Source organism: Gorilla gorilla, chromosome 12 (assembly GCF_029281585.2).
Source record: "Gorilla gorilla gorilla isolate KB3781 chromosome 12, NHGRI_mGorGor1-v2.1_pri, whole genome shotgun sequence".
In the NCBI taxonomy this organism is placed as follows: Eukaryota; Metazoa; Chordata; class Mammalia; order Primates; family Hominidae; genus Gorilla; species Gorilla gorilla.
In genome coordinates, this window is record NC_073236.2 from 112,293,253 (window position 1) to 112,319,625 (window position 26,373).

General features: G+C 40.6%; 1 protein-coding gene across 3 annotated transcripts in view; it reads right to left on the reverse strand.

Annotated features, from left to right (window-relative positions):
- Window positions 1-651: 651 nt before the first annotated feature.
- ZNF512 (zinc finger protein 512) overlaps window positions 652-26,373 on the reverse strand; it is a 40,423-nt gene continuing 14,701 nt past the window's right edge. Inside the window, exons 3-15 of one of the 3 annotated variants that reach the window (XR_010130028.1) lie at window positions 25,479-25,666; window positions 24,064-24,159; window positions 23,689-23,772; window positions 22,917-23,041; window positions 22,290-22,376; window positions 21,177-21,275; window positions 20,437-20,604; window positions 15,688-15,882; window positions 8,495-8,596; window positions 7,443-7,505; window positions 6,196-6,294; window positions 4,026-4,104; window positions 2,506-2,594 (exon numbers count right to left, since the gene is read on the reverse strand). Coding sequence is in view for 2 of the 3 variants with exons in the window: in XM_019021250.3 (XP_018876795.1) it covers window positions 2,286-2,594; window positions 6,196-6,294; window positions 7,443-7,505; window positions 8,495-8,596; window positions 15,688-15,882; window positions 20,437-20,604; window positions 21,177-21,275; window positions 22,290-22,376; window positions 22,917-23,041; window positions 23,689-23,772; window positions 24,064-24,159; window positions 25,479-25,666 (1,615 nt within the window). In the remaining variant the exon portion in view is untranslated. Of the gene's footprint in view, window positions 2,595-4,025; window positions 4,105-6,195; window positions 6,295-7,442; window positions 7,506-8,494; window positions 8,597-15,687; window positions 15,883-20,436; window positions 20,605-21,176; window positions 21,276-22,289; window positions 22,377-22,916; window positions 23,042-23,688; window positions 23,773-24,063; window positions 24,160-25,478; window positions 25,667-26,373 lie in introns of all 3 variants that reach the window. The other 2 variants (XM_019021250.3, XM_019021251.3) reach the window with 2 other exon arrangements.

Below are 26,373 nucleotides of genomic sequence, written 5' to 3' on the forward strand. Positions count from 1 at the left end.
AGGGGGATAACGGAAATATACAGTCTAGCCATTTGTTCTATAATCCCATAACTTGCAAAGGTGAAAGTAGATCTCTGATACTTGTTTTCAGCATTTCTGTATTGTAAATTGTACTGCAATAATCTTTTTTGTGTCTCTTGGTACGCCTAGACAAAAGGAGTTACTCTGTGTATACCCAGGAGAGAAACTGCTAAGTCTTCGGGTACATATCTTCAACTCTGCTAGATACTGCCAAATCACTTTTGAAGTGATTGTACCAATTTGCATTCCAAACCATGTATGAAAGTTCATAATACTGTCAAACTTAGTTTGTTAGTCTAATGAATTTAAAAAAAAAAAAAAACTTTAAAACTCAATACTGTGATTAGAATAGTCTGTACTGAGTCCTGCTGATCCCTGGTCTTGGTCAGGAAAAACGAAAGGAATGCCTGCAAGAGGTCCCTGGATGAAACTGGGCAAGTTTCCTATACTAATTCACTTTAATCTCAAACTACTCATTTTAACCAGCATAATTCATGAACCAAAGAACTACTGAGACAACTGCATGTGGAATTTATTTCAAACTCACCCCCATCTCTAGTCATCTTCTTACCCCCATACAGTGTCAAGGAGTCATGCAGCAGGTCGGCGTCAAAGAACACTGGAAACATCTTTCTGAGAGTCATTTATTTCTTTTGTCACTGCCAAACATTCCCCAGGTCTTACTCACCAGAAATTAACATAGCTTCTTCATTTCTCCTCCCTGACAACCCTCATCTACTGAAAGGGCTTTAAGGGCACACTGCCAATGAAAATGCAGAGTGCATATACCATGTCCTTAACTTGTTTCAAAACTACCTATTCTGGCAGTATCCAATTCAGGTTTCAGTGCTCCCTTGTTTGAAAGTGGTCTTCACAAAAGCCCACATTTTAAAGCTATTTGGAGGAGCACAAAGAGTTAAAGTGGTAATAGCCTTTCAGAATTTGAAAAGGTAGTACTTGTCTATATCAGGGTTCATTTTTTATGTGGCATATGCCACAAAATAGGCAAGAATATATAAGACCAATATTTACGCAAAATGGGGAAGAGAATCCAGAAACACGACAACAAAGCTGCTCTAACCAATGTTCCAGAGAAAGCCACCCTCAAAGAGAAATAACCCATTAAACATTACCAGATAGGCATGAGGTACAGAAAAAGAATTTTTCTTTCCAGCTCCAGATAAATATCTACATCTGGTGTCAAAGTCTCAGGATATAAAGAGGAGAGAACTCCATATATAAAAGAGGATAGGACAATATTCTCAGAAAATTCAAAAAGACAGAGGTTGGCTAAGGGGATGGGTGAAAACAGTGGGGCATAGACTAACAAGTAAGGTAAAGTCCAGGGAGAAGGAATGCGCACCTTGGTTTTCCCTTAGTGGCACTACCAGGAGCACTAAGAGACTGTCAAAACATCAGGGGCAATGTGATATTTCTCAATTCTTAAAACCAAAGAAGCAAAAATAAGCTTCAGAGGGCAAGTGATCATAGCTATGGATGAGGCCTCGGGCTCCAGGAAAGTTGGGGCAGTATTTATTGCTGCTTCTACTTTCTCTTTCTTGTCATTTTAATGTTTGGGTCACTTTACTCCTAAGGTTGCTTTTCATGTCTGTGGGTCTAGTCACTGCTACTTGGTACAAAGCATTTCCCAGTATAAACAGCATAGGGTAGTTCTAGAGTTTTCATCCTAAATCCGTTTTCTTACTTTCAATCTTAAAACCATATTGAGAGGACAAACAGCCTCCATAAAGTTTTTTTCCCAAGGAGACAGAGTAATCTTATTATGTGAATGACAACAGTTCTAGCTTCTAGACTTGTTATATCACAAATACAAAATGACAAATCAGTTATGGTTTTAAAAAATTAGTTTGGAATGGTTTCACAAGCTAGATGATGGAGCAGCTACTAAATCAATGGAGCTTCCAAGAACATTCTATACCCCAGGAAGGAAAGGACAACCAAAGAGGTTTCTTAGTTTTGTACAGGGCAAGAGGAGCCTATAGTTGGCCTTGAGAGGGAGCTCTTTGGGCAAGATAAAAAAACAAGAGGACTTGACGAGGAATAGCAGGAAAACCTACTAAAAGGGGAGGGGGGAATCAAAGTGTAAGAAGGGAAGACAGTGAAATTTACACAGGAGGAAGGAGCTGAGAAAGTCACAGCCTTACACAAACAGCTGAAAGAATCTTCACTCAGTCCTCCCAGCACAGGTCCCCGTGACAACAGCATCACATCTGCTTTCCTAGGAGCACTTTTACACTGACTGCCTATTTCCTTCCTCGTTTATGATTAGTCTTTGGGGGCTTTACTTTCTGGAACTGTGCTGGCACTGGCTCCTGCTCTGGTTCCTTACAGGAGGCTGACACTACCAGTTCCTCATTATTCCTCCTCTGATCCTTCCCTACTCTAAGACTCAGCTCTGTCTCGGGAAGCTCAATGCCAGGCTGCTGCCGCCTTCTTAGAGACCTTCTGCTCCTGTGCTGCTGCCTCCGCTTTTCTTCTTCTTGCTGCCGCTGCTTTATCTTCATCAGCTTTTCAAAGCTTTTGGTTGTTGTTGGGTTTACAACGAACCAGTCCTAGAGAGGCAAAATAGAAATGTCATCCAGTCGAAAATATAGTGAAGAACATAAAGAAAGGTGGAGGAAGAATGGAAAAAAGGCATGATTAGGGCAGAACACAGTAAGAAGGAAACAGATATGGAACCATACCTCAGGATTCTATATTTTAAGATGAAGAAATCCAACACAGAGCAGCTATTATAAGCACATATTTTGTAAGGCGTAATTCTAGGGACTTTAATAAATGATCTACAAAGTCTGTTTACTTAGCATCATCCCACTCTTACATCTCCTGAGTATAAATCTCATCATGAGATGTAACACACTGAGCCATAGGAGATTTTTATTCCATGACGGCATCATAACTAAGAGCATAAATTTTGCAGCCAGACCCCCTGGGTGCAAATCCCAGCTCTGTTTCTAGATACGTGACCATGGGCGAATTACTTAACATTTTCGAGGCTCACTTTAAAAAATTAAGGGGTAGGGGACATGAAATCCAATTATAAAGTATTTTTGCCAAAAAAGAAAGAACTTCAACCTTATCTAGTGATCTGTTCAATCTTCTAAATCTACCAATTCATAGGAAAAGCCAGAATAGGGAGTTGAGCCCAATCTCTCTGCCCCACTGCAAGACTCCACTGCAGTGGTCCCTGTACCTCAAAAACAAACAACAACAACAACAAAAAGCAAAAAAGGAAATAGCCAGAATACAGGAATACTATCATAGGGTGCAATCAGCAAAATTCCAGAATGTGGGTACATGTATGTGACAAGTGATCCGGTTTCTTCAATAAATGGCAAATTTGTAAAAAAGAAGAGGAAGCTTTTAGTCTTGCACCATGCAATGAGATAGCCACTAGCCACATGTGGTAAGTGATGTGTTTAAATGTGAGTAGAACAAATTAAGATATGCTTTCATGTAACATATACAACAAATCTCAAAGACTTGCTATGAAAAAAATGTAAAATATCTCAATAATTTATTGATTTAATGTTAAAAATAATTTTAGATATATTGGGCTTAATACATTATTAACATTAATTTCATCTTTTTAAAATACTTTTTTAATGTGGCTACTAGAAAATTTTAAATTATATACATGGCTCACAGTACATTTTTTTGGATAGTGCTGCTCTGGATTAAAACAAACAAATGCAATATTTAGACCTTGTTTTAGATCCTAATTTGAATAAATCAACTCTGAAAAAACATTATAAGATAATCAGGGAAATTTAAATAGTAACTAGACATATGATAATATTAAAATTCTTAACTTTTTTAGGCATAATGATGTTTGTGGTCATATGTTTTCGAAAGTCCTTATCTCTTACAGGTATATATTGAAAGAAGCACTTACAGCTGAAATTTTATGTGGAATTTGCTTTAAAGTAAGCCTTTAAGGGAGGAGAAAAGTGAGGTTATAAATGACACAAGATTGGCCATACACTGATGATTGCTGAGGATGGCTGACAGCATACTGGGTTCATTATGCTATTTTCTCTACTTTCATGTGTTTGAAATTTTCTGTTAAAAAAAAAAAAGTAGTGTAAGAAAATGTGATGGAGGGAGGAAGAAACAGGGTAAAGATGTTTTACCACCCACAAAATTCATAGAGGCATAAATCAATAAACAAATGCCTGGGAGCATGCCCCAAACCAAGTGAAATTTGTTGGTTCCAATTCTGTTGGTTTTAACTTTTTAGGAAGAAAATAGACAAACCATTTAACTATATAAAGGCCAGATTTTGTCAGGAGATAATTACCTTTTTTTTTTTTTTTTAACAGAGTCTTGCTCTGTTGCCCAGGCTGGAGTGCAGTGGCGCAATCTCGGCTCACTGCAACCTCCGTCTCCTGGGTTCAAGCAAATCTCCTGCCTCAGCCTCCCAAGTAGCTGGGATTACAGGTGCCCACCACCAGCCCAGCTAACTTTTTAGTAGAGACGGGGTTTCACCATGATGGCCAGGCTGGTCTTGAACTCCTGACCTCAGGTGATCTGCCCGCCTCGGCCTCCCAAAGTGCTGGGATTACAGGCGTGAGCCACCGTGCCCGGCCGATAATTACCTTTTAAATACTTCCTAAAGCAAAAAAAGATATGCTATTATTACTAAAAAGACATGACTGCCTTCAGAAGACATCTCAGACTTTGGTTAGGGATTCTGAAAGCTTATGCCAGTAAAGCAACAGAAACCAAATTTTATGGAAGTAATTAAAGCTCACATTGTTAAGTACTATCAAATTTGAGGGCAGAAAATAAATAAAGGTGTTCCCTTTATTTTTCCACATCAGGCAGCAATAGTTTCTGCAGTAAGATATTCCAAGAGAATGCAAATTGTATTCCTAAGCTGTTGTAGTAGGACTATTTAATTATATCATAAACGATTTCTCTGTTCACCTGTATTACTAAAAAACCTTCCCCAAGAGAAAACCCTTGACCTTCTGAACTTTAAAGCATTTTTATACACAATTTAAAAATTTTATTTCGAAAAATTACAAACCTTCAGAAAAGTTGCAACAGTTCAATGAACAATCAAATTTACCACTGTTAATTTCTTTCCTTCCTCTCTTCCTTCTTCCCTCCTTCTTTCTTTTGCTGAACTATGTACAAGTTAGTTGCAGACATCATAATACTTCATCCCTAAACACTTTGGCATATATCTGCCTAAGAACAAGGGCATTCTCCTGCATGACTACAACTATCACCTTTGGGAATGTTAACACTGACACAATACTATTATTTAATATAGTCAGCATTCAAATTTCCCCAACTGTCTCAATAATGTCCTTTAGTTGTTTTATCCAGTATTTTAAACAGCGTTAAAAATGGGTTGCTGGAAGACATTAGTATGCTAGAAGGCATGAATGTATACAGATCACTGTGAAACAAGAATTTCAAACATGTAAACTCAATCTGCTTCCCAAACGTTTGACTTAATTGGATTTAAAGGAATTAGAAGAGTTCAGGCCAGGCATGGTGGCTCACACCTGTAATCCTAGCACTTTGGGAGGCCAAGGCGAGTGAATCACCTCAAGTCAGGAGTTCAAGACCAGCCTGGCCAACATGGCAAAACCCCATCTCTACTGAAAATACAAAAATTAGCCAGGCATGGTGGCAGGTGCCTGTAATCTCAGCTACTCAGGGAGTATTGCTTGAACCCAGAGGTGGAGGTTGCAGTGAGCCCTCCAGACTGGGCAACAGAGCGAGACTCTGTCTAAAAAAAAAAAAAAAGAGTTCAAGGATGCTTACAGTCACAGTGATTTTTTTTTTTTTTTTTTTTTTTTTTTGAGTCAGGATCTCTGTTGCCTAGGCTGGAGTGCAGTAGCGCAACCAGCTCACTGCAGCCTCAAACTCCTGGGTGCAAGTGATCCTCCTGCCTTGGCCTCCCAAAGTGCTGAGATTAGAGGCATGAGCTACCCCGCCCACCCCTCACAGTGACTTCAAATACTTTCACAGAAAAATACAATTATATATCTAAGTTTAGAGAATATTTTAACTCTAATGTCTCTGGTAACCACTTTAGAGATACTTTCCTTGACAGCCTTAGTCCATAACAATAGGGACAAAGTCTACCTCTCTTGTGGCTTACATATCAGGCCCACAGGATTACAAAAACCTCACCTCAGCATGGACAGAGTTGATGTGATACTTGACACCACTCTCTGACACAAATTCTTTCTGACATAGAAGACATTTGTATTTTCCAGCCACAAAGTTTCCCTATTTCCAAGAGAGAAACAAAAAAGAATTATTGGTAAATTCAGCAACATAACTGGGCTATGTGTAGGGATTGTTAGAGATGAAAAGAGGGAATTCTACTTCAGCAAAGATAAGAAGGAAAAAGATCCAATATAGTAATAAATTTAGGAAAACCAGCTTGGATGGATGATTACCAACATAAATCCATCCTAGTGCAATTCTGTTCCAATCACCCACCCTACTTCAACACAACCTGAAAGTCTCCTACTTTTTCTCAGGTAATATGCCACATCTTTCTACCTTCCTATGTTCCTTTCACTTCACTTCCAGGTTGTCTTGGTTCCTCCCCCAAAATGATCAAATGCCCAAAATTCACCAGAGGCACCAATGTACAATTCTTCCCACTATGATCTACTGTCGCAAAAAGTGCCTTCAAAATCCAGAATTAGAAGAGTACCATCCGTAATACCTAGTTTAAGGACTCAGAAACTAGGATCAAGATGACAAACTCCTAAGCATTCCTGGACAGATCTGGTTTAGATGCCTACAACTCCCTTGTTGCCTTGAACTGAGACTTCTCTCCCCTCCTGAAGCTTCAGGTTTCCATGATGCTCATTTTGTGTGAGGAGATTGGAAAATGGCAGCAATTCCCATGGCTGGTAGGTTGTAGGACACCTGGGTCAACATGGAAAAGATTCAGTGAGGTGAATGGCTGTTAGCCTGACACCCTATCCCACCTCCCATCCCCAGAGGCCAGTATGGTTCAGATGGGTATAGAAGATCTTTACCAATCCAGGTAAGCACATGTAAGGTGATTCTACAAAGTTTTAGGCCCACCTAAACAGGGCAAGCTCAATGTAGGAGATGCTCAAATGCAAGGAGCTGAATCTCTCAGAATTCAGGGATAGGAACTCAGAACAAATATATGTTTCTCCCAATTCCTTTAAATTGATAATGACTTGTGACTACGGTGATCTTTTCTAAGTCTTGGACATGCCCTGGCATCCCACCCAATACCAGACCAAGAATCTTAGAGATATAAAAATCTAAAGCAGCCTCTGAAGATAATGGTAAACAGGACAACTAGCTGATCACCTAAACTGAATTCTCTTCCATGTCAGACTATTTTAGAGGACATGTTAAGATAGTAAGTTTAAAAAGTTACAAACCAATGTACAAGAGCCCAGGTGAGCTTTAAGGCCAGATACACTACTGTAGACAGCCTCACAGCCCTGCAAAAGAGAAGAAATAGTGTGAAGACTATGCCAAATAGCTCCCTTCTCTGAACAATCTGGCCATTTACACTGACCAACTCCACATCTGAAGGAAGAAAACCAATAATTTGTGCCACAAAACAAACGAGAAAAGAATATACATGCAAGCCGCAAAAGAAGGAAAGCCAAGGAAAGGTAAAAAGAAAAGAAACAGAAGGTGAACAAGTTGTTTAGGAAAGATTAAGCCATTTCCTTCCCTCAGTACTTTCTCTGACACTTAAGAGAAACACAGAAAATTATATAGTTTTTTTTAAAATCTGCTTTATTTAGTGCAAATGTGTTCCCACTTCTTTTATATTTACTCCTCTGCAAAGTACTGAATCTATTATAGCTGTGATAGTTTAAAGATGGCTCTCTCCCTCATCTTGACTCTAGAAAATAAAAATATTTTTAGAATCGTAAAAATAAAGACGGCTGCAAATTCTCTTCCACTCTTGCCATCAAGAAGTGGAGTCTATTTACCCTTCCTGAGAATCTGGGTTAGTCCCATGATTCCTTTGATCAATATAACACCATGGAAGTGATGCTGTGCAAATTCTGAAGCTAGATTTTAAGAGATCTGCAGCCCTGCTTTCATGATCTCAAAATATTCTCTGAGAAGTCAGTCACTGTGTACCCTGCTGGTAGCCCAACTACTCTGCTAGAGAGAGAGGCCATATGGACAGCCAAGCTCCCAGATAAATGCAGCTGCACAGAAACCATCCTGAACATTCCAGTCTGAGTTTCCAGCTGAACGCACTTTTATGAGAGATTCCAGCTGACGCTACGTATCGCAGGAGAACTGCCCTGCTGAGCCTTTACAGTATTGCTCTATGGAATTGTGAACAAATAAAATAATTGTTTTAAGCCACTGAGGTTCAGGTACTTTGTCATGAAGGAATAAATAACAGAAGCAAGAGCAGATGCTTGATAAACATTTACTGAATAAATGAATGAGAAAGAACCACCTGGTTAGGACACTGAATACGATGATATTTCTTGATATCTGTCTTCCATTTATGTAGTACTTCCTGGCTGAAGGTAGGTAGCCCTGGACGAGTATATTTTAACTACAAGACAAGACAACCAGAAACATTAGATAAATACAACTCCCAACCAAAATATCCCAAAAGTTTCACACCCAACTCTTTAGGTTATATAATTCTGAAATCTATACTCTTGTACACAAAAAAACTGTAAGATATAAGACCCTATAAAGTACCTGAAACTGATAAGTGTAATGGTCTATTGTTTGTCTTAGAAAAGTTTGATTTTTAACAGAGGACAAGAGACTCAGATATAATACTTCACCTACAGTTTAAAAAGAAAAAAAAGCTACAGAGTACTACATAGAATTAAAATATGTGTAAAAAAAGAAAGATTCATAGGTTCTAATGATTAGGAAAGAAAAAAATAAATTTAAAAAAAAAGAGGGATACAAATTCGCATTCGTGTACTCAGTCATAGAAATAAATATAGATGAGTAAAATGTTAGAAGTGTATAAATCAAAATATTAACAGTGGTATTCTCTGGTAGAATTTTTTTTTTTTTTTTTTTTTTTTGAGATGGAGTCTCGCTCTGTCGCCCAGGCTGGAGTGCAGTGGCACGATCTCAGCTCACTGCAAGCTCCGCCTCCTGGGTTCACGCCATTCTCCTGCCTCAGCCTCCCGAGTAGCTGGGACTACATCTCTGGTAGGATTTTGAATCATTTTAATATTTTTTCCTATTTATCTGCATTTCTAATTTTTCTTCAATTATAACATGGTAATTTTGGTATTTTTAAAATTCTAAAACAAAAAAATTAAGGTTCAACATAAAACAGGGATGTGAGAGAAATCACAGAATAGAATACATAATATCTGCTTATACTTCAAAAGTAGAATTATTTCTAGCACTTCTTTTTACAGGCTTTGACGTGAGTTGATCTCTCCTTACAACTACAACTAGAGTTTCCAGAGAGGAGAGAGCAACCTGCACAGACAGTTCTTGCAAAGTCCACCATGGGTAAATAGCTATATTTCTGGTGAGTAAACAATCTTTCTGCTTTGACAATGGAAGTGTCTGAAAAGAAGCTGATTCTCTGCGACAAAAAAACACACCCAAAGCCCATAAAGGTAATGGAGGAAGTAAGGAAGGTAGCCCGAAGAACCTCTGGTAAATCTATAAAAGAATAGGGTACACAATACTTTTATAGAGTACAAAAGTGGCTTTATTTATAAGCATTTAGTCTCTTCTGAAGCTAGTGTAAATGGGCCTATCTAAAATCTTTATTACAGCTCCATAATACATAGTTTATATAAATATAATTATAAATGTATCATATATGATACATATTTACTATCATAAATATGATAGTAATAAACTATCATATTAGTAACAGTAATAAACTATCACATTTATGTAAATGAAGTACTATCCAGCTATAAAAAAGATGAGGATGATTTCTATGAACACATGTGGAGTAATTTCCAGGTTACACAGTTGACCCTTGAACAACATGAGTTTGAACTGTGCAGGTCCACTTATATGTGGATTTTTTCAACCAAACAAGGATCAAACATACTGTATTCTCAGTACACAAAACCCATCTATACAGAAGACCACTTTTCATATACACAGGCTTAGCAGGGCTGACTGCAGAACTTAAGTATGCACAAATTTGGGTATTCACAGAGGTCCTGGAACCAATGCCCCACATGTACTGAGGGACAACTGTATATATATATAAATTTTTTTTTTTTTGAGATGGAGTCTCGCTCTGTTGCCCAGGCTGGAGTCCAGTGGTGCTATCTTGGCTCAATGCAACCTCCGCCTTCCGGGTTCAAGCTGTTCTCCTGTCTCAGCCTCCCAAGTAGCTAGGACTACAGGTGTGCACCACCATGCCCAGCTAATTTTTGTATTTTTAGTAGAGACAGGGTTTCACCATGTTGGCCAGGATGGTCTCAATCTCTTGACCTCATGATCTGCCTGCCTCGGCCTCCCAAAGTGCTGGGATTACAGGTGTGAGCCACTACACCCGGCCACAACTATATTAAGTGAAATAAAGCAGAGTATCAAAAAAATTATCTGTAGTAAGAAAGAAGGGGATATAAGAAAATATACATGTATCTGATGATCCATCACATAAAAATACAGGAAGGATAAACTAAAAACGAATGAGTTTGGTTATCTTTGGAGGTAGGTGGGAACACAGTAGAAAGAAAAGGGGAATGGGAATGGAATAGTTGGGATGAGGAGTAGTGACTCAGAACATATCTCTTTGAATAGGTCTGATTTAGAACCATGGTAGTTTCATATACTCCCAAAATAAATGAATAGTTACATTAAATAGGATGTAGGGGAAACCCAAAACTTAATAAAAATAACACATGAACCTATTACAAATAAGTGACACAATGATGGGGGCAGGGAAGAAAAAACTAACCTCAGTAACTTTGGAAAATACTATTTTCACTATATACTGTAAGGCTCAAGATGAAAAGAAGTATACACAAATACAGAAAATTTGTTTTTTACAAGGGAATAAGTTGGTAATTCTGAAACTATTTTATATACTACTAGAATTGAGTAAATAAGTAAATATACTGTGGATAATCAGAACCAGGTTTCTCACTGTTGGAGAAAGAAGTTACAAATAAGGAAAAAGGAAGGCTAGAAGGAAACTTGTGGTGTTGGACTGGAAATGAAGGTCTCATGGCTTTTAATATACATACAGATAGACAGCCATAAAATAAATATGGATGTGTATGTGTGCATGTATGACTATACATGCCTTTATATCCTAACTCTATCCACCAAGAAGGCACAGAAACAATGACACTCCAGTAGAACTAGCACTTAAATGTTCACTTCTAAATATATTCTTTAATAAAAGGAACCAGGATTCCTTAGAGAAATGGTTGATTCCAGGGCTGGGGCAGGAAAAATGGAAGATAAGCCTACGGCCTGTCTTATCATGTCATAAAGTAAAAAATCTTCTCAAAAAAGGATAGGAGATGTCAAAAAGACACAGGAGCCCACGTGAAAGAGCTCTCAACTGCCAAATCCGGGACACATTGAGCAGCAAAATAAATAATAACAGCATTGGATTATAATCCATGGAATAAAATAAACATCGAGTCTTTACTTATACAAATAGAGAAAAACAACAGATCTTTTGACAGTAGAGTTCTAATCAATAATTATAGAAAAAACGATGGAAACTGAAAATCATTATGTAAACATCACAGGCATAACTGTTACAGGCAGCCACGCACGGTGGTTCATGCCTGTAATCCCAGCACTCTAGGGGGTGGATCACAAGATCAGGAGTTCGAGACCAGCCTGGCCAATATGGTGAAACCCCGTCTCTACTATAACTACAAAAATTAGCCGGGCGTGGTGGTGCACACCTGTAGTCCCAGCTACTCAGGAAGCTAAGGCAGAAGAATTGCTTGAACCCGGGAGGCAGAGGTTGCAATGGGCCGAGACCATGCCACTGCACTCCAGCCTGGGTGACAGAGTGAGACTCCATCTCCAAAAAAAAAAAAAAAAAATGCTACTGGCAAATATTGTCAATGGATGCTAATCTAAGAAGGCAACAGTATGATAAGAAACAGGATATGTGCATATTCCATCTCCCCACAAAATATTCACTAATTACAAACGGGAAGATTGTAGTTTTGCCATTGAGATACTTAGAAAACACACCCTAAGCAACTGATCAAAATTATCATCATCAGTAAGAGACATATCAACATCATATACCTTTTGATATGATACATGGAGAAGGGCCAACATTGCTTCAGTGGTATTCTTGCCAAGAATACCACTGAGAGTCATGATACTCTCAACCTAATCTTGAGAAAGTATCATGCAAATCCACACTGGGGAACATTCTACAAAATAACCAGCCAGTTCTCTTCAACAGCATCAAGGACACAAAAGACAAAGCCAGGGGAACTATAACAGATTGGAAGAGACTAAGGAGACACAGAAATGAAATAAAATGTGGTATCCTGATAATATCCTAAGATATGGTTATGTAAGATGTTGGCATTAGGAGAAGCTAGGTGAAGAGCATTTGGAAACTCTGCTAACTAGTCTAAAATTATTTCAAAATTAAAAGTTTTTAAGAAAGAATATACATTGCTTATATGTACATCAAGAAACAGTGGAAAGATGCACAAGAAGCTAATAAGAATGGTTAACCATGGGGACAGGACAGAACAAGGACAAGGTGGGAGTGGGCTAATTCAATGTTTAGCATCATTTTGAGTTTTTGAACCATTTGAAGAATATGTTATCTACTCAAAAAGATTAAATTTTTATATTTAAGAAAGAATAATGCCTTTTATCTATATGCTGTCAAAAATATAAACCAGGCCACGCACAGTAGCTCACGCCTGTAATCCTAGCACTTCAGGAGGCCGAGGCAGGCGAATTGCCTGAGCTCAGGAGTTTGAGACCAGCCTGGGCAACATGGCAAAACCCATCTCTACAAAAAATTAGCCAGGCATGGTTGTATGTGCCTGTAATCCCAGCTACTTGGGAGGCTGAGGCATGAGAATCACTTGAACCTGGGAGGCAGAGGATGCAGTGAACCGAGATCACGCCAGCACTCCAGCCTGGGTGACAGAGCGAGACGCTGTCTCAAAAAAAAAAAAAAAAAAAAAAAAAAATATATATATATATATATATATATATACACACACACACACACACACATACACACATATATATATACACACACATATATATATATACATATATAACCTATTTGATGATTTTAGGAAAGCCTCTGCTAGATAAGAATACCCAACTTTATCAATGAGTTAACAAATATTTATTTATTTATTTTTTTGAGACGGAGTCTTGCTCTGTCACCCAGGCTGGAGTGCAGTGGCACAATCTCGGCTCACTGCAACCTCTGCCCCCCGGGTTCAAGTGAATCTCCTGCCTCAGCCTCCCAAGTAGCTGAGAGTACAGGCAAGCACCACCATGCCCAGCTAATTTTTTGTATTTTTAGTAGAGATGGGGTTTCACTGTGGTAGCCAGGATGGTCTCAATCTCCTGACCTCGTGATCCGCCCGCCTTGGACTCCCAAAGTGCTATGACTACAGGCGTGAGCCACCACGCCCGGCAACAAATATTTATTTATTTATTTATTTTTATTATTATTTTTTTGAGATGAAGTCTTGCTCTGTGGCCCAGGCTAGATTGCAGTGGCATGATCTTGGCTCACTGCAACCTCCGCCTCTCAGTTTCAAACGATTCTCCTGCCTCAGCCTCCCCAGTACCTGAGACTACAGCTGGGACTACACGTGTGTCCCACCCGGCTAACTTTTTTTTTTTTTGAGACAGATTTCTGCTCTTGTTGCCCAGGCTGGAGTGCAATGGCACGATCTTGGCTCACTGCAATCTCTGCTTCCCAGGTTCAAGCGATTCTTCTGCCTCAGCCTCCCAAGCAGCTGGGATTACGGGCACTCGCCTCCACGTCCAGCTAATTTTTGTATTTTTAATAGAGAAGGGGTATCACCATGTTAGCCAGGCTGTTCTCAAACTGCTGACCTCAGATGATCGGCCCACCACGGCCTCCTAAATTGCTGGGATTACAGGTGTGAGCCACTGTGCCCAGCCACTAATTTTAAAAATATTTTTAGTAGAGACGGGGTTTCATCATGTTGACCAGGCTGGTCTCGAACTCCTGACCTCGTGTTTCACCCACCTCAGCCTCCCAAAGTGCTGGGATTACAGGCGTGAGCCACTGCGCCCAGCCAGTTAACAAATATTTAAATTTCCTTATGACATCCTATGCATACTGAAACCTGACTGTAATATCATGAGATAAATATCACTGTGCAAAACCCACATTTAAATTGGATTTAGATAGCCATGTACTTTAGCCTGTAGCAGGAAAAAAAAATGTAGAAATAAGTCCAAAACAAGAAAGTATACTCTAATATTCAAAAATACAATCCAACTCCTTGGACACCAGTAGCGTCCACCAGGAGTGCACACCTACCACTCTGGACTAATTTTTAGACCAAAAAAGACATGTGTTAGAAACTAGGGTTTGACCTTCTTTTCTTTTCTTTTCCTTTTTTTTTTTTTTGGAGACAGAGTCTCACTCTGTCACCCAGGCTGGAGTGCAGTGGTCCAATCTTGGCTCACTGCAACCTCCACCTCCCGGGTTCAAGCCATTCTCCTGCCTCAGCCTCCTGAGTAGCTGGGACTACAGGCACCTGCCACCACACCAGGCTAATTTTTGTATTTTTAGTAGACAGGGGGTTTCACCATGTTGGCCAGGATGGTCTCGATCTCTTGACCTCATGATACACCCGCCTCAGCCTCCCAAAGTACTGGGATTACAGTCTTGAGCCACTGTACCCAGCCTTATTTTCTTATAAGATATAACATTCCTCTCACATAAGTCAGAGCCCTATGCCAAATGTGAACTTCTTGATACCCTGGAGAATAAGAGGCCCTTTGCTCCTCTCTTACTCCTTATTATGTATCCCTTCAACCTGTTCCCAAGACTATCCGATAGTCATATATCCTTGTCTTCTTTTGGCTAAATAATGCCCCTTCTTCTATGATCTATTCTAATAGATTCTAATAGATCCAAGGGCTTCCAAACAGGTTCTGCACCCCTCAGAAGTATGCTTGGGGCCATGTAGAGGAACAATAAAAGTATCAAGAAGAAGGCCAAGTAGACAAGGCTTTGGGCTCACTACTCACAGTTACTCAGAGCAAATCTGTTTTTAAGTTATTTTATATACTGGTGTTTTGCATAGGATTTTATTTTGAAAAAAGCGGGGGAGAGGAGTTCTGTTACTACAAAACAAACTGAAACCATTTATCTCAACTAAATATAAACTACTATATATGACCTAGCAAAACAAAAACACATTACACAAAAATCTAATCTGAGAATTCAGGTTCCCTCTGGAAGTAGTCCAGAATTAAGAGGGCTCTTTAAGGAATTTATGAAACAGACTGTCACTCTAGAACCTAACTGAATCCAAACGCCGAAGCTAGATCAGATGTACTCTATCTCCAAAGATAAACAAACAAAATACTGCCTATCACGTACTTACTCAAGTGCATTTACTTCTCTGTGTACAGTAGGCACAACGTTAGACATAATGGTTCCCAAATTGATACATGCTTCTGCCTTACCTTTCGATCATCAGGTACCAGGTCCTGAAGCACCTTCCTCTTGGGCCATTCCTTGGCCAGTTCAGCAGAGGCCAGCTCCTGCAGGTGGTATACAGCTATCTTGGCAGAACGTCTCTGAACTCGGCCCCCACTCTTTGACTCTAGGTTCATCTCCTTTAAGCACTCTGGCTGTCCTGACTCTGGAAAGAAGGATATCTGCAAGAATGAGACACAGCAAAACATAGGCCTGATAAGTGGCATCCATCACAGCCAGTGATTAAAGGCTGAGCTTCCTGCTCTAAATATCAAAAGAGCTATGTAGTAGATTGCTAACCACTAGCATCAAGTTTCACCATATTAATGTATATTTTACTGGTAAAAAAAGCTTCTTAGGGCCAGGCGTGGTAGCTCACTCTTGTAATCCCAGCACTTTGGGAGACCGAGGCGGGTGGATCACCTGAGGTCAGGAGTTGGAGACCAGCCTGGCTAACATGGTGAAACCCTGTCTCTACTAAAAACACAAAAATTAGCTTGGCATGGTGGCACACGCCTATAGTCCCAGCTACTCGGGAGGCTGAGACAGAAGAATCACTTGAACCAGGGAGGTGGAGGCTGCAGTGAGCGAAGATTGCGCCATTACACTCCAGCCTGGGCGATAAAAGTGAAACTCTGTCTCAAGAAAAAAGGCTTCTTAGTGGTTAAAAGACACATTCATATGCAAAGAGACAAATCTTAACCCATCCCTCACACTATATATAAAAATTAACTCAAAATGGACCATAGCCCTAAATGTAAAACATAAAACTATAAAACTTCTAGAAGACAGCAAGGGAGAAAATGTGTGTGATCCTGTGTATGACGGTTTTTTGATGTGTCAAGTTGGTGGGATACAGTCACCAGTTAGTCAATCAAACATAAATCTAAGTGTATTGATGTGAAGGTATTTTGTAAATGTGATAAAAGTCTATAATCAGTTGACTTTAAGTAAGACAATCCAGCAGAAGAAGAGGCAGGAGAGATTCAAAGCATGAGAGACATCCAACCTGCTGTCTCTGACTTGAAGACAGCCATGAGCCAGGGAATGCAGGTGGCCTTTGGAAAGTGAGAATTCTTAGCCCACAGCAAATAAGGAAAGGAACTCCTGCAACTGCACGGAACTGAATTCTTGAACAATCTGAATGAGTCTAGAAACATGTTCTCTCACTAGAGCCTCTAAAAAAGAACAGCCCTACCGACACAGATTCCAGCCTGGTGAGACTCTAAGCAGAGGAACCAGATGAGGCATCCTGTAACTGGATTTCTGACCTAAAGAACTGTGAGATAATAAATGTGTGTTGTTTTAAGCCATTCAGTTTGTGGTGATTCACAATAGCAACAGAAAATTATACACTCAGGGCCAGGCACAGTGGCTCACGCCTGTAATCCCAGAACTTTGGGAGGCTGAGGCAGGCGGATAACCTGAGGTCAGGAGTTCAAGACCAGCCTGGCCAACATGGTGAAACCCCATCTCACTAAAAATACAAAAATTAGCCAGGCACGGTGGCGGGCACCTGAAATCCAGCTACTTAGGAGGCTGAGGCAGGAGAATCACTTGAGCCCAGGAGGCGGAGGTTGCAGTGAGCAAGACCGCACCACTGCACTCCAGCCTGGGCAACAGAGTGAGACTCTGTCTCAAGAAAAAAAAAAAGAAAGAAAATTATACATTGAGTTAAGCAAAGATTTCTTAGATATAACAAAAGCATTATCCATAAATGAAAAAATACATAAATCAAACTATATCAAAATTTAAAACTCTGTTCTTCAAAAGACAACGTTAAAAAAAAGATAAAGAACTTGTATCCGGAATGATAAAAAAACCCAGAATATATCCCAAACTTAATAAGACAACAAAAATCTTCCCCCCAAAATGAACAAAGGATTTGAACAGACACTTCATTAAAGACATACAAATCACCAGTAAGCACATGCAAAGATGGTCAACAAGATTAAGCATTGTTAGTCATTAGGGAAATGAAAATTTAAACCACAGTAAAGTACTACTACGTACCTATTAGAATGGATCAAAAAATAAAATTGATAATAATAAATGTAGACAAGGATGCAAAGCAACTGGAGTGCTCATACTTCGCTGGGGGGAATGCAAAATGGCACAGCCACTTTGGGAAACAATGCAGCAGTTTCTTATGAAGTTAAATATACATTAATCATATGACCCAGAAATCTCATTCCTAAGTATTTACCCAAGGGAAATTAAAATTTATTTTCACATAAAAACCTTTTTTGCCAGGTGCAGTGGCTCATGCCTGTAATCCCAGCATTCTTGGAGGCCAAGGCAAGCAGATCACTTTAGCCCAGGAGTTCAAGATCAGCCTGGCCAACATGGCGAACACCCATCTCTACTATAAATACAAAAATTAGCTGGGCGAGGTGGCACTCGCCTATAATCCCAGCTACTTGGGAGGCTGAGGTGGGAGGATGGCTTGAGCCCGGGAGGCAGAGGTAGCAGTGAGCCAAGGTGGCGCCACTGCACTCCAGCCTGGGCAAAAGAGCAAGACCCTGTTTCAAAAAAACAAAACACAACAATCTTTTCATTTTTTGTTTTTGAGTCAGGGTCTTGCTCTGTCACCCAGGTTGGAGTGCAGTGGCACCATCTCGGCTCACTGCAATCTCCGCCTCCTGGGCTCAAACCGTCCTCCCGCCTCAACCTCCCAAGTAGCTGGGACTACGGGCGTGTACCACCCACATCCAGCTAATTTTTGTATTTTCTGTAGAGATGGGGTTTCACCATGTTGCCCAGCTGGTCTCGAACTCCTGAGCTCAAGCGATCCACCTGCATCAGCCTCCCAAAGTGCTGGGATTACAGGCATGAGTCATTGTGCCCAGCCCAAAAACCTTTGTGAATGTTTATAGCAGCTTTATTCGTAATCATCAAAAACTAGAAACAACCAAATGTTCTTCAACTGGTAAGCAGATAAACGACAAACTTGAAACATCCATATAATGAAATCCTAGTCAGAAAAAAAAAAAGGAATAAACTAATGATACATGCAACACATGGATGAATCACAAATGGATTATGGTAAATGAAAGAAGTCAGACTGAAAGGCTACATGCTGTATGATTCAATTTATATGACATTCTGAAAAGGGTAAAACTATAGGGTCAGAAAATAAATCAGTGGTTGCCAGAGGCTGTAGCTGGAGGAAAAGGCTGACTAAAGGGACACAAGTCAACTTGAGGTGGTGATGGAATTGTAAAACATCTTTTTTTTGTTTGTTTTGAGACAGAGTCTCACTCTGTCACCCAGGCTGGAATGCAGTGGTATGATCACAGCTCTGCAGCCTCAACCTTCTGGGCTCAAGTGATCCTCCCACCTCAGTTTCCCAAGTACTTGGGACTACAGGTGTACACCACCATGCCTGGCTTATTTTTTCATTTTTTGTAGAGACAGGGTCTCACTATGTAGCCCAACCTAGTCTCAAACTCCTGGACTCAGGCAATCCACCCACCTCAGCTTCCCAAAGTGCTGGGATTACAGGTGTGAGCTAAGGCACCCCGCCTAGTCTATGTGTTGAGTGTGATAGTGGTTACATGACTGTATACATGTGTCAAAATTCTTATAATTATGCACTAAAATGGTAAACATTACCATGTGTAAATTGTATTTTAACAAATGACTCTAAAAAAAAAAGAAACCACAGGGTGGGAAACCTTGGAAATGTAATGAGAAAAAAAAATTTAAACCAAAAAAATGAAACAGGAACCAGCTGGACAGATGCCCATAAAAGCTCTAGCTATGGGGGAATGCCTTTAGTTTTAAAAGTATAACAATGGGGCTGGGCACAGTGGCTCACGCCTATAATCCCAGCACTTTGGGAGGCCGAGGTGGGCAGATCACCTGAGATCGGGAGTTCGAGACCAGCCTGGCCAACATGGTGAAACCCCGTCTCTAATAAAAATACAAAAATTAGCTGGGCGTGGTGGCACGCACCTGTAATCCCAGCTACTCGGGAAGCTGAAGTAGGAGAATTGCTTGAACCCAGGAGGCGGAGGTCACAGTGAGCCAAGATTGCTCTACAGCACTCTAGCCTGGGCAACAGAGGGAAAGTCTGTCTCAAAAATATATAAATACATTAATTAATTAATTAATTAATGGGCTGAGCAGGGTGGCTCGCACCTATAATCCCAGCACTTTGGGAGGTGAAGGTAAGAGGATCACTTGAGGCCAGGAGCTTGAGACTGGCCTGTGCTACATAATGAGACCCCCATCTCTACAAAAAATTAAAAACAAAGAATTAGCTGGGCATGTGACGCAAGCCTGTAGTCCTGGCTACTTAGGAGCCTGAGGCAAGAAGATGGCTTGAGCCCAAGAGTTCGAGGCTGCAGTGAGCTATGATCCCACCACTGCACTCCAGCCTGAGACAGCCAGATCTTGTCTCTTGAAGAAAAAAAAAATATATATATATATATATGTATACACACACACACACACACACACACACACTATATAAAAATATATAAGATATAAAATATATAATAATGAGTTTACTTCTGCCTGGACTATACTTTGAATTTTGATTTATCTAACCTAATAATGTTAAAAAGGCAGAAATAAGGACAAAGAACGAATAAAGAAGAGACAACACACAAGCATTCAGAGATTAAAAGAGGATACAAATGAGGAACCAAACACATATGGGAAGATAGAGGGGTAAGGACTCACCACGAAATACATCCCCACGCAGGGTATAGAAAGGAATCAGTACTCACAGGCCCATGCTCTGACCTCAGGTGATACGCAAGTCCAGCCTTCGACCTATATGGTTTTCCACAGTGGTGACATTTCAGGGTCATCTTTTCCAGCTCTGCAGCCCCTTTGCCACATTTTCTGACATGGTAGAGATATCCCATGATGCTGGTGAAGCTACTGGAGCAACTCTGAACACAGGAGAGAAGCCTAAACTATAATCTTACATCTTTTGACATGATCCCTAAATTTCTAAACAGCCATAAAGCATTCACCACCACAAAATACAAATAGACCCTCTGATTTCAGTAGACCCTCTCCAACATCTCCCATCAGCACAACCCTTCCTTGTCTCTGGCCATCTTACTCTGATCAAGCATGATTTTCAATCAGCTTAGTCAGCCCTTGATAAACTATAACTGTGCATCTACTCTATGTCAGAGCTTTCTCCTTGGTCTGTGATCCAACCCCATCCCAATATCAAATACCCAGCAATATATACCAAAGTTCAGCACAGTGAGGGGTCACTGGGATCCTCTTCATCACATTAAAAAAAGGATGGTAAGGAAACCCCATCAAACAAAGGGAAGGGGGAGAAAAATAAATTTTTGGAAATGAGGAAGAAAATAAACAACTATTAATGATTCAAGAGACCAAGATAGTACAGAACTAGGAAGTCTACAATGAGGAAGAGAAGAAATGGAAAGAAGAACGAAAGACATTGACCTGAGAATTCAGGCAATTGCTGTCCTTGGGCCCTTACCTCACGCATGCACCTGAGCTTTCCCAGTCTCTTTAGAACTGTTCGGAGCCTTTCCCTCTCACTTGGCTCATCTATTTCATCTCCGGCTTTCAAAATGGGCTAGAAATCAAGAGAAGTAAACAAGAAGATGATTCATGGAAAAGACAGACACAGGGAAAAAAAATATCAGAGGAGAATCAAGGATTGGACTGGCAGCTAAGCTGGTGCCAACGAAGCCCAAGTTTTCTGACTCCTGGTGTTCTCCATCTTCTCCTGGACAAAGGAAGTGAATATAATGGAAATAAGAGTTCTGAGCCTCTACCTCCCAGGATATGAACCTTTGGAGCTAACCTAAACACACAAATATTTATGGATTCACTGCAAAGGTTTCATTGTGCATAACTCTTTTATCAAAACGGTCTTCTTGCTAACACCCTTATAAAATCCCAAAGCCATCTGCACTGTGATATCTACACTCACATAAGTAAAAGACATCCAGGCCGGGCGCGGTGGCTCACGCCTGTAATCCCAGCACTTCGGCAGGCCAAGGAGGGCGGATCACCTGAGGTCAGGAGTTCAAGATCAGCCTGGCCAACATGGTGAAACTCAGTCTCTACTAAAAATACAAAAAATTTCTGGGCGCGATGGCTCACGCCTATAATCCCAGCACTTTGGGAGGCCAAGACGGGCAGATCACCTGAGGTTGGGAGATCGAGACCAGCCTGACCAACATGGAGAAACCGCCATCTCTACTAAAAATACAAAATCAGCCAGGTGTGGTGGTGCATGCCTGTAATCCCACCTACTCGGGAGGCTGAGGCAGGACAATCGCTTGAACCCAGGAGGCGGAGGTTGCGGTGAGCCAAGTTTGCACTGCTGCACTCCAGCCAGGGCAACAAGAGCGAAACTCCATCTCAAAAAACAAAACAAAAAAAATTAGCTGGGCGCGGTGGCGCACGCCTGTAGTCCTAAACACTCAAGAGGCTGAGACACGAGAATCGCTTGAACCAGGAGGTGGAGGTTGCAGTAAGCTGAGATCGTGCCACTGCACTCCAGCCTGGGCAACAGAATGAGACTCCATCTCAAAAAAAAAAAGACATCCAAACACTCACAAAAGACAGAAGACACTCTTACCAAACTATTATGATTTGCCATGACATGATACTTCATCCCTGCCAGTGAACGAAGTTGTTTCCCACAGTGATGACAAGTAAACATTTCCTAGAAGGAAAAATACTGCTCAGTGCTAGGTTGTTCCACAGAGAAACAGAATGTCACGAAGTCCTACTCAAATGCTTTCATCTATGTCTCCTTTATTTCTCAAGCTCAACAGTCAATAAATCTCAAAATCCCAGAAACTCAGTGTCATGTCTTCAAGGGCAAAATAAAGGCAATTCACTTTTAAAATAATAAGAATTACCATTAACCAAATATTTGCCAAGTAATGGGCTAGGCACTTAGCCCTGTGTTACTTCTTTCTTATCCTCTCATGGACTACATAAGGTTTTTATTATTTTGTATTTATTATTTTTTCTCTATTTTACAAATGAAACTGAGGTCTACATATAAAAAGCTAAATGCCACACTAGTATGTGGCTAAGAGAAGATTCAAACCTAACTCTGTCAGATCCAAAGCCTATGTTTCCTTTATTATACAATGCTGCTTTTCATCCATTATAACCAGCATATCCAACATAGCAAAAGAAGTCTAAAGTTTGGGTAAAAATATCGTAACAGTTATGAAACGCCAAAATATCTAACCTGCTTGCAGTTTTCCATGTGTTTCTTTAAACCCTCTATCGTCTTCCTCCCCACTGCCTGGCAGGTAGGGCAGGAGACACTGCCTTTATCAACGATTTCTAAGTACCATTGCTCCTCCAAACTGCCTACAAAGGAGAGAAAGAAACACTTTGTAATCTGCAGTATTCTCCAGAAACAAAAAGCATAATCCCACGATTTAGGAAAAGTATCATAAAATGGTTTTTCCTTTTCCTGGTAGACTGCAATGGAAGAGGCTCTTGCTGGGTATAACTTCTAAAAGTAGTATTTTTTAGACAGTGAAGAGTTTCTGAAAACTCCTACTCATTTCGCCATGATAAAAACCACCTGAGAACGGCTCCAAAGCCCAGTTGCTTCAAGAATTAGGCAGCAACATTTTTCACCACAGGATGTAACAATAGGATACTGAGAAATGTCACAGCCTGTCTGCTGAGTGATTCTTATGTGCCTGAGACTATGCTAAATGTTTTTATCCATTTAATTTTCAAAATAATTCTAACTGCCTTTATTACCCCTATTCATAGACAGGGAAACTGAGGCAAGAGGAAGTTAAATAAATTGAGGCAGGTCACAAAGTTAATGAAGAGCCAAAACTTGAGCAAAGGTCTGTCTGACTCCAAACTAGAGCCCTTAGTAACTGCCTCCTTAAAGAAATGCTTTAGTGTGAAGGAATGAGGATTCCTTCACAGACAACACCAACAACAAATCAGAGTGTGAGAACTACATCCCACAAAACTTCCAAAAGAAAACATACCTGCTGCATAAACTGGTGGTTCCTTCCGAATACGACGGGCCTGGGATTTGGGATTGGGCTGAGTTTTAGGCCGTTGCTTCCTCCCTGACATAAGACAGAAACTTGAAGCCCAGCATGTCACCCTTGCTAATACCAAAATCTCTTCCCTCTCCTCCTCTTAAACACCCTATTTCCCAGTCCCTCAACCGACTGACTGCCTAAGTCAGGACAGAATGAAAGGGTATAATGAGGCAGGATGGAGGCCATTCCCTCCCAAACAATTCAAAGGGCTCAGAGGTCACTGAAGGGCTCAAACTAAGGCTTCTCTTTCCTTTACCCTCAAAGAATAAAGCTCAGTCACCCAAGGAAAAAGAAGTAGCAAAGTTACTGCCTTACCATAAAGCTTATGCTTCTTCTGAGGAAATTCTCGATAGTCTTCATCTTCTTCCTGCCTGGGTTTCCTTTTCCCCTTGGCTGATACTCCACCTGACCCTGAAGTACCATACAAAAACAAAACAAAAACTCAGCACACTTTGTAAATGAACATCTAGGCCTGTCTTCAAAACATCATTCACAAGACCATCAAAAGGAAAGATCATCAGTGAACACAGGCCTCAGAGAAATGTCTGTGACATTTTTAGAGAAGTTGGTGTAACTTCTCATTAACTGACCCACTCTCCCTTTCTTTTTATATTGTTATCTATCCCAAATCATCCATTGTTCCTTATGAATAATAAGGGCATTCAAGCAATGTGTTTTGCTTAATCTTGACTTGAGGCTAACAAGAGGATAAGAATTGCTCAAGATAGAGGGCTAGCCACCAAGGACCCTTGAGATTGTGACGATCCAGAATATTCTCCCCTGAATAATCCTTGCACCAGCCCCTAAATCATCAAAAGAGGATCACACTAGAAGAAAAGGGAGGCCAGCCATGGTGGCTCACGTCTGTAATCCCAGCACTTTGAGATTACAGACTTTGGCCAAAGTGGGCGGATTACCTGAGGTCAGGAGTTCAAGACCAGCCTGACCAACATGGAGAAACCCCGTCTCTGCTAAAAATACAAAATTAGCCAGGTGTGGTGGCACATGCCTGTAATCCCAGCTACTCAGGAAGCTGAGGCAGGAGAATCGCTTGAACCCAGGAGACGGAGGGTGCGGTGAGCCTGAGCTCGAGTCATTGCACTCTAGTCTGGGCAAGAAGAGTGAAACTCCGTCTCAAAAAAAAAAAGAAGAAGAAGAAAAGGGGAATTCAAATACTACAAAGAGGAAAATCAAATGCTAAGTATAATCTAGAGGAGTAAGATTAGCAGAATTTCACTCTATCACATAGCAGTTCATGAAGCTAATGGGACAGGATGCAATTGCCTAACACCTTAAATTTTTTAAAATCACTAATGAGAAACAAATATGTGGCATTTCATACTCTTTTTTTTTTTTGAGATGGAGTCTCGCTCTTTCGCCCAGGCTACAGTGCAATGGTGCGATCTCTGCTCAGTGCAACCTCTGCCTCCCAGGTTCACACCATTCTCCTGCCTCAGCCTCCTGAGTAGCTGGGACTACAGGCGCCCACCACCAGGCCCCGCTAATTTTTTGTATTTTTAGTAGAGACGGGGTTTCACCATGTTAGCCAGGATGGTCTCGATCTCCTGACCTTGTGATCCGCCCACCTCGGCCTCCCAAAGTGCTGGGATTACAGGCGTGAGCCACCACGCCCAGCCGCCATTTAATACTTTTAAGAGGTATTTATAACAATCTCAAACTATAACTTTAGGAAGTGGCCCGTCTTCAGAATAAGACACTGATATTGATACCTTCGACATGAGAAGTAGCAGCTGGCTTGATTCTTCTCATCTTCATCCAGTAGGTAGATTTTCGGAAAGATGCTGGAAAATCACTCACTGGTTCACACGAAGATGCAGACGATGAACCACTTAAGGAGTCATCATGAGGGATAGTGTACTGGAAACTATTATCCTTTATGGAGCACTGGGTCCTGCTACTAATACAACATAAAAATATATACCACAAAGGAAGGTCTGGAACAAAATTTCTATACATTCTTTTATATTATAACCAAGTTGGTTACCTCTGCAGAAAACTAAGAAGCCTGCTATAAAAACAGAATGTAAGTTGTAATCACCTAACAATAACAATAGTTGATCCAACACAACATGTACAATTATTATCACACTTCATTGTAATAAGAGTAAGCAGTACACATAAATGATCACTTTGCAGCCCAAGTAGACATTCCTTCCTAGATTCATCTAAGAAAAGAAAGTAGGCGAAGCAATAAAGGTGTTCTATGACCCTTCAGAAGACTCCCTGGATTTGTAACCTGGTATGTCCCAGCCTCTCTCTTTCTCTGACAGAGGGATGGCAACTAAAGGGTATCTCTAAGGGAAAGGAATAGTCTGTGGGCCCTAATCTGACTCATCTTCCTTCTCCCTCAGCATTCTCCCTAAAACCTGATGCCCTATCTTATTTAGGCAACATGATACTTAGCTTCCACAGCTAAAGGATGGATGCTATCTTGCATGAATTAACCTGGCCAGAGATTTCTGGTATACAGCTGAATCCAGATTCCAAAATCTAAGACCAGTCAGTATGACAGCTAAAAAACATTACTCTGTAACTACAAAGCATCAGACATTCTTCTAGGTGGCTCAAGATGCAGCAGAGCAGCAGTTCTCCAAGAGTGGTCAA